Raw genomic sequence first — 9,054 nt, forward strand, 5'->3', positions numbered from 1 at the left:
AAGAGCATTATGGCTCATTCGACAGGGGCAGTGGCCACTTCTTGGGCAGCATATTGCGGGATTTCACCGGAAACCATAGGCAGAGCAGCAACTTGGTCTTCCCAACACATCTTAATTTCTCACTACAGAGTGGATTCTGCTCTCCTGGCTACCGTCGACTTTGGCAGATCTGTTCTTAGAGCCAATTCCTCAGCGCTATAGAGGATAAATATTACTGTTTTCTTGCACCCTCCCGACTGGCGAGTTATTTCCCAGTGTGTGCTGCCATGAATGCGTCAGGAAAACGGAAAATTGTATACTCACCTTTCCGTAATTTTCCTTTCCTGACGCATCTTCATGGCAGCACACAGATGCCCGCCCTATTGTTTTATGATGATATATACAGAGAATGGTGCGGGGCGTCTCCCCTTCAAATTTATAGCTAACCAATCCTGTCAGGTTGTGGGGGCGGAGTCACAACCCAGTGTGTGCTGCCATGAAGATGCGTCAGGAAAGGAAAATTACGGAAAGGTGAGTATACAATTTTCCGTTTTCCTACTTTTGTTGATTGCACTGGAACATGCTGCACTGGTGTGAACTAGGGCCATTGGAATCCGTGTTAATCACTGTCCATGCATTTTTGATGCAGAATAAAAAACACATTGGGCTACATCTAGAGTGAACCAGCCCTGATGGTCCTTTTACACGGGTGTCCAGTCTTGATCGGTCAGTCAGCCTTTCAGACAAATACAAACTAAACCACAATGTATTTTGCAATAGAGTTTATATTATGCGTCTGTCCATTCCCATCTATGTCCGTTTAACAAAAAAAAATAAAAAAAGAGAAAAGGTTTGCGTTTACTGTTTATGCGGATATAAACGGATGTTGAACATTTATGTCTGCTCACCTTTGTTATAAAAGCATTAGGTTTTCATGCTGTTATGAAGACTAAAAAACAGTCTTCATAACAGAACTAATGACGCTTGTGTAAAAGAGCCCTTAAAAGGTAAAAGTTTCATCATCTTATATTTTGTTTCCCTAGTTCTCCCCCCCTCAAGCCTTTCACCAAAAACGTGTTTTTAAATGGTACAAATTATCATGGTTATTAGGGGATAAAAAAAGTGCCGATACCGAACACTGATACCTTTGCAGTAAGATTTTAGCACATACAAAATTAGTGGGCTCAAATGGCACTGCAAAGAAACGTATGCAATTTGAAAAGGAATGCGGTGTTCGAATCACATGCAGCTTCCCGCACCGCTCCTATGTAAACCCAGGCTGAATTTACTAGGGTTGTCCCGATACCACTTTTTTTAAGACCGAGTAAAAGTACCGATACTTTTCTTCAAGTACTCGCCGATACCGATACTTTTTTTTATGTCATGTGACGCACTGATAGATGGCACTGGCTGATGGGCACTAAAAGGTGGCACTGACGGCTGGGACTGATGGCTGGCAGTGACACTGATGGATCGGCACTGATTATGCAGCACTGATAGGTGGCACGCACTGAAAGATGGCACTGATAGATGACACGTACTGATGGCTGGCAGTGGCACTGATGGATGGACACCAACAGATAGCTGGTACTGATGAATAGGCCCTGATGGATGGACACCGACAGATAGCTGGTACTGATGAATAGGCCCTGATGGAAAGCTGGTACTGATGGATGAGCACTGACAGATGGCTGACACTTATGGGCAGGCACTGAAATAAATGACATGAAAGGAACCTAAACAATTTTTTTATGCTGCCTGTGACGCCCATCTTGCTACACCCTGCACTTGGCCACATAAAAGCAGCAGCAGACATCTTCTTACACCCAACCCAAACTATATGGGCTGGGTGTAACAAGATGTCCAGCTTAATGTGGCTGAGTGCAGGGTGTACCAAGATGGGTGTCGGGACTCGGATTGGTTAAAGCTTCACTATAGTTACCGAATGTGATGGCTCTGGTCACTGATGGATGATGTGGCACAGCAAAGGTATCGGTTTAGGTCTCGGAGCACTTGCACACAAGTACTCGTGCAAACGCTCCGTATCAGCACCGATAACAATATTGGTAAAACTACATATTGACAAACAACTAAACATAATCTCAATATATGAGCAAATAACGTGAATCACAACTTAAGAATAATATTGGATTCTGTCTGTGTTCACCCTCTTAGCTAGATATCATAAATAGTAATTACCGTATTTTTTGGTTCCATAAGGCGCACTTCCCCCCCAAAAAATGGGGGGGGGGGAATTGACAAAATTGACAGTGCGTCTTATGAAGTAAATACTGACCAGGCATTTTAATTGAGCACAGGTCAGGTTGCATTTTTAATGGGCACAGGTAAGGCTGCATTCAATGGGAATGGTAAGGCTGCATTCAATGGGAATGGTAAGGCTGCATTCAATGGGAGTGGTAAGGCTGCATTCAATGGGAGTGGTAAGGCTGCATTCAATGGGAGTGGTAAGGCTGCCTTTAAGGGGACTGGTAAGGCTGCCTTTAAGGGGACTGGTAAGGCTGCCTTTAATGGGACTAAAAGTTATTTAGTACCCCATTTGGTTCACAATATTTTTTTCCTTGTTTTCCTCTTCTAAAACCTAGGTGCATCCTATGGAGCGAAAAATACGTTACCTCCCTGTCGAATCTCCCTGGTCGTCTCAGAGCTGAATCTATAGCATCAGGACGGTTTGAAGCCGCAACAATAACCATTTTGTTATCACTGTGAATCCCGTCCATGAGTGTCAAAAGCTGAGCGACTATGCGATTTTCAGGAGCATTACTTGAGCCTCCACGTTTAGGACACAAGGATTCAATCTCATCAATAAACAGGATGCAAGGTCCTCCATGAGAAATGTCTCTGGCTCTCTCAAAATACTTTCTTAAATTCTCCTCACTCTCTCCAGGCCTCGATCCATGGATTGCTGGCCCATTCAGGCTAATTAGATAGGCTCCAACTTGTCTTGCAACAGCTTTTACTAAAAGAGTTTTCCCAACTCCAGGAGGACCAACCAAGAGAAGGCCTCTGGGACACGTTAAGCCTAGTTTGGTTAAGGTCTTTTGATAGTGGAAAGGTAAATTGATGATTTCACAGAGTGAGGCACATACTTCCTCCATTCCAGCAACCTTGTACTGAGGAGCGCTGTCAGCCATGTGCTTGTACCACTCCAGTGCTATGACCTCTTTAAAGTTCAGGTTTGTCTTTGCAGTTATTATGCCAGCGCCAGTAGGTACAGGGTCCATGTCTATTACCTCCACAATCACAACTGGTGAGTCGTCAGTCACTTTTACCACATATTGAGGCAGCACATACATATTTCTCAGCAAGTCTCTCACCACCTCATGGAGCATGGTGTCTGATAAAGCCAATTTCACTTCCAAACTCCTCAGTACCACTTTCACTGTCACCCTTTTTAACTTGACAGGATTTAAAACCTTTAAAGAATTTAAACAAACTGAACCTGTGTGGTCAATTGTAGGTTTTGTCAATGCAGAGCACATGGTGTCAACTTGGAGAAAGCCATCAGAAAGGTCCTTCCTTGGCCAAGCTGTGCACAGACACTTGCCACTTGACAATGATATCAAGATAGGGAAACCTATTTTAACTCCCAGATGCGACATAGTCTTGGGTCCCAATCTACATCTTTGTGATCCATGGTCTTCATAATCCAATGGCAATAGCTTAAGCTCTGTGTCCATCTGTAATAATAAAAAAAAAACAAAACATTACAGTTAAATAGATATCAGTATGGCATAAATATCTAATATGGTCATTAGGGTTGTGCTGATACCGATACTAGTATCAGTACCGATGCCGAGCATTTGCCTGAGTACTTGTACTTGGGCAAATGCTCCGATGCTTCAATCGATACATGGACAGTCAGGGTGATCAGTGTGGTGGGGGAGTTACAAGCACTCTCCCACCACAAGTGAAATCAGCGGTGATCGGTGCTTGTAACTCTCCCACACACGATCACCACTGACTGTCCCGTGTCCTCCTCCAGTCCCCCTCCGTTCTGCTGCTGTCCCCCTTCCGTGCTGCTCTGTGTCCCCCTCTCTTCTCCCCCCTACGTGCTGCCGTCCCCCTCAATCTGTCAGGATGGAGAGCGGAGATAGGAGCCGGTAAATCCGGCTGCTATCTTTTCCGAATGTACAGTGCAAACACACAAATCCCTGTTCTGTCAGGGGAGAGGAGACATATTGTTTGTGCCTAGTAAATAGGAACAGCGATATGTGTCCTCCCCCAGTCAGTCCTATCCACATACAGTTAGAAACAGTAACTAGGGAACACATTTAACTCCTTGATCGCCCCTAGTGTTAACCCCTTCCCTACCAGTGACATTTACACAGTAACCAGTGCATTTTTATAGCACTGTTCGCTGTATAAATGTCAATGGTCCCAAAAATGTGTCGAGTGTCCAATCTGTCTGCCGCAATGTCGCAGTGCCGCTAAAAAAATCGCTGATCACTGACATTACTAGTAAAAAAGTGTAGCGCCCACCCCCGAAGGAGTCGCTGAATAGTTTGGGATCGGCGTATTAAGTTACCAATTTCTTTTGTCTAGGGGTATAACTTGTGAGTGTGGATAAGGAGCAAATGTCCAGACAACAGCATGGATTTTCCAATGCTTTATTCCAAGGCCAACATAGCCAACATCAACATAGCACACAGTAGAGAAAGGGTTGATGAGCAAGAGGAAACTGTGGTATCAGGCCTTGGATATCAAAGCATGGAGAGCAAGCCTGCTCTCAGTACAACTAGCTCAAACGTCGCCACTCCCGCCGGAGTGGGTAAAGTGTCCCCGGACAGGTAGTTAACTTTAGCCTGGCAGCCGGTGGGTCACTTGCAAATAAAGTCACATGGAGGAAACAGGGCCTCTGGACTGGCCTGATAGGTATTTGAAAATGGTTAAAGATTAGGACTGACGAATCCTCCCAGTAAGCACAATTTAGGGTCACCCATGGTGGACAGTTGCAATGTACCTGTCGTGTAGCGTGGTGACCGGATCCCCGATTGTACGTCCAGACCTCGCAGACAACCTCTGTATCTAGGTTCTCCCGAGCAGACTCCTCATCGTACAGCTCCCAGCTTAGGATCTGGAACCCAGCAAGCCGCTGGGGTCCCTCTCAGCATCAAGGTGAGACTCCGCCTGGTATGCAGCTCCGGTCAGGCGAACCTCGATGGCGGGCCCATGGATGCGCGCACCCTGAAGGTGGATGCCGCACCTGGACTCGCGGCTGCCACAGATATACCCCCCGCCAGCATGCCCAAAAGAGCGAAAAACTCTTCTGATTGGCTGCTGGGGAAAGATAGGTCCATCAGAACCCCTCTAGCGCCAACTGTCGTCCAGGGGTGACAACACACCCCTGGCATGCAGACTGACCTAGGAGGCAGTCCCAAACTGGCAACAGCACAAACTAAACATCTGTGAGTGGGAGCAACTTAAATCTTCCACTCCACTAACTTTAGCGTAGCGCCCCACTAACTAAAAAAAAAAGGGGGGGTGCTACAAAAGAAAAAAATAATAAAAATTACATAAATCCTTCCCATAGTTTGCAGCCGCTATAACTTTTGCGCAAACCAATCAGTAATTTTTAGCGGTACTGCAACATTGCAGCGTTTATCCCGTGTTCAGCTCTCCTTTCTATATTTCTGAAGTCTGAGCTGTTGTTGAGGTCTCATCGAAGAAAGTCTTGCTGTGTGGGAGCCGCCTCACCAGAGCTATTGAGCTTGTGTGAAGTTTCCCTTCATCTGACTACACTTGCAAGTCTAAAAGTTCCCAGCGCCTGTTTGATTATGTTGTTCTGAATAATAAAACCAAGGCAGTTCTAGTCATGACTACGAATGCAGACATCACACTGCTGGAGAGATCATTTTGCTGGGTACATGTGCCACAGGGTGCAAATATTCTGTGCATACCTGCACATTATGGCAAAAAGCCCTTGGGTGCCCTAAATTTGCCATTTTCCCTGGAAAGCTCTGTGCCTGTAATTAAGCCACTGTGTGCTTCCTGTAGATATAAAGAACCCAAAAATGTAACCATAAACACAACTATAACTAACCTTAACACAGGACATCAGGCGGAGGTCAATGTAATGGTGAGAAAAGCATTCCACCTTTATTATGCCTAGAAGAGAGTACAATCAGCATTAACATGCCATATACTATACCCTGTCCCAACTACTATACCATATACTGTACCCCATCCCATCTACTATACCATATACTGTACCCCGTCCACTATACCATACACTGTACCCAATCCCATCTACTATACCATATACTGTACCCCATCTTCTATACCATATACTGTACCTCATCCCATCTTCTATACCATATACTGTGCCTCATCCCATCTTCTATACCATATACTGTACCCATCCCATCTACTATACCATATACTGTACCCCATCCCATCTACTATACCATATACTGTACCCCATCCACTATACCATATACTGTACCCCATCCCATCTACTATACCATATACTGTACCCCATCCATTATACTATACCATATACTGTACCCCATCCACTATACCATATACTATTCCGCATCCCAACCTGGACACCGCCGCCCATTCTGGGCCAAATCATCACCCCTAGCTCCAAAGTCAAAAGTCTCGGGGTCATCTTCGACACCTTCATGACAATGGACGCACAAATAGGGTCAGTAGTCAGCGGAGCGCACCATCTGTTGCGCCTACTACGCAGACTTATTCCATTTATCCCCAAAGAAGACGTAGCAGTCGTGGTGGGAACAATCGTGAATTCCAGACTGGACTATGCTAACGCCCTGTACCTCGGACTCCCAAAGTACCAAATCTCCCGTCTGCAAGTCGTTCAGAATACGGCCGCCAGACTGGTGACTGGGAAAAAAAAATGGGAATCAATCTCACCTTCGCTGAGAACCCTTCACTGGCTGCCAGTAAAAGACAGAATTGCATTTAAAGCACTCTGCCTGACACATAAGTGCATCCATGGGAAGGCTCCGCAATATCTTTGCGACAAGATAGAACCTCACAATTCGAATCGCGTTCTGCGATCCACCGACCAAAATCTGGTCAGGGTACCAAAAACCAAATACAAGTCCAAAGGAGAAAGAAGGTTTGCTTTTCAAGGTCCGAGACTATGGAACGCTTTACCAACCAGCATTCGGTTGGAGGAAAACCACCTGACTTTCAGAAGACAGATCAAAACTCTGCTCTTTTGATGTCATGAGACACGAACAACTAGCGCCCAGAAGCGATTCAGTTCGCATGCGCCGCGCTTTATAAGTTTTTCATTCATTCATCTACTATACCATATACTGTACCTCATCCCATCTACTATACCATATACTATACCCCCTCCCATCTACTATACCATATACTGTACCTATCCCATCTACTATACCATTTACTGTACCCCCTCCCATCTACTATACCATATACTGTACCCATCCCATCTACTATACCATATACTGTACCCCATCCCATCCACTATACCATATACTGTACCCCATCCCATCTACTATACCATATACTGCACCCCATCCCATCTACTGTACCCCATCCCATCTACTATACCATATACTGTACCCCATCCCATCTACTATACCATATACTGTACCCCATCCCATCTACTATACCATATACTGCACCCCATCCCATCTACTATACCATATACTGTACCTCATCCCATCTACTATACCATATACTGTACCCATCCCATCTACTATACCATATACTGTACCTCATCCCATCTACTATACCATATACTGTACCCCCTCCCATCTACTATACCATATACTGTACCCAACCCATCTACTATACCATATACTGTACCCCATCCCATCTACTATACCATATACTGTACCCCATCCCATCCACTATACCATATACTGTACCCCATCCCATCTACTATACCATATACTGTACCCCATCCCATCTACTATACCATATACTGTACCCCATCCCATCTACTGTACCCCATCCCATCTACTATACCATATACTGTACCCCATCCCATCTACTATACCATATACTGTACCCCATCCCATCTACTATACCATATACTGCACCCCATCCCATCTACTATACCATATACTGTACCCCATCCACTATACCATATACTGTACCCCCTCCCATCTACTATACCATACACTGTACCCCATCCCATCCACTATACCATATACTGTACCCCATCCCATCTACTATACCACATCCCATATACACCATATTATGTCATCCCATAATGTACCGTCCACTGTACTCTTACCCTCCTGTATATTACAGTATTGTAACTGCACTGTCTCCCTTCCACTATAAACTCCTCCATATAGTATATCATACAACAACACATACACTATCTACATCATACACTGCTCCACACGTGTGCCCCATCATCAACTTCCGGGTTCCATGACAGTGACATCAGCGCAGGGCATGACGGGAAATGTAGTTCTGCCCTTCTTATCCAATGGAGGTGCGATAACTGGGAGGGGCTGGTTGTGTGCCGTATGGTGGTCTGGGGAGGGTACCGCCTCTCTCAGGGTCTCGCTGTAGAACAGTACAGTGTAATGATACAGACATGAAAGTGATGTGTTGTGATTGGGCAGTGTAACGTAGGCGGGATTTTGTCTTTTATTATTACTGGAGATCCGCAAGTGAGTGTAAAGCTGCCAAATGACCAGCAGGGGGCAGCCGGAGAGCGTTGAATACAGCGGTGTGTGGCGAGTGTCAGTGAAGTGCCCGTCCTGAGTGCTCTCCAGACACAGTCACCCTATTGTACTGAGAGAGACACGGAGATCACAAGGAATCTTCTCCCTGATTGGCGGAGACTAGAACTCCCGGCATTGGAAGATTTCCTCTCTATTACTCTTCTGGGGACAACCCAACATTAGGGATTTTCTTTTACTTTTTTAAAATAAAAAAAGACAATAAATCTCCCTAGTGGGGACACAGACAGCAATAAAACCTGACAGGTGATCTAACCCCACTCCACTCCATCCAAAAGGAGGAAAATAGGCCACTTTTTGTGATTCGGCACTGTGTCGCTTTAACAGACAATTGCGCGGTCGTGCGACGTGGCTCCCA

The 9,054-nt window shown here is 45.4% G+C and overlaps 1 protein-coding gene across 3 annotated transcripts in view; it reads right to left on the reverse strand.

Annotated features, from left to right (window-relative positions):
* The window catches only part of SPATA5L1 (spermatogenesis associated 5 like 1), a 33,305-nt gene extending 24,876 nt beyond the window's left edge, over window positions 1-8,429 (reverse strand). Inside the window, exons 1-3 of one of the 3 annotated variants that reach the window (XM_040342623.1) lie at window positions 8,323-8,429; window positions 6,041-6,105; window positions 2,613-3,677 (exon numbers count right to left, since the gene is read on the reverse strand). In XM_040342623.1, the coding sequence (XP_040198557.1) occupies window positions 2,613-3,677; window positions 6,041-6,055 (1,080 nt within the window). In that variant the 5' untranslated portion in view covers window positions 6,056-6,105; window positions 8,323-8,429. The other 2 variants (XM_040342624.1, XM_040342625.1) reach the window with 2 other exon arrangements.
* Window positions 8,430-9,054: the final 625 nt, after the last annotated feature.

The sequence above is a fragment of the Rana temporaria genome, chromosome 3, assembly GCF_905171775.1.
Source record: "Rana temporaria chromosome 3, aRanTem1.1, whole genome shotgun sequence".
NCBI classification, from domain to species: domain Eukaryota; kingdom Metazoa; phylum Chordata; class Amphibia; order Anura; family Ranidae; genus Rana; species Rana temporaria.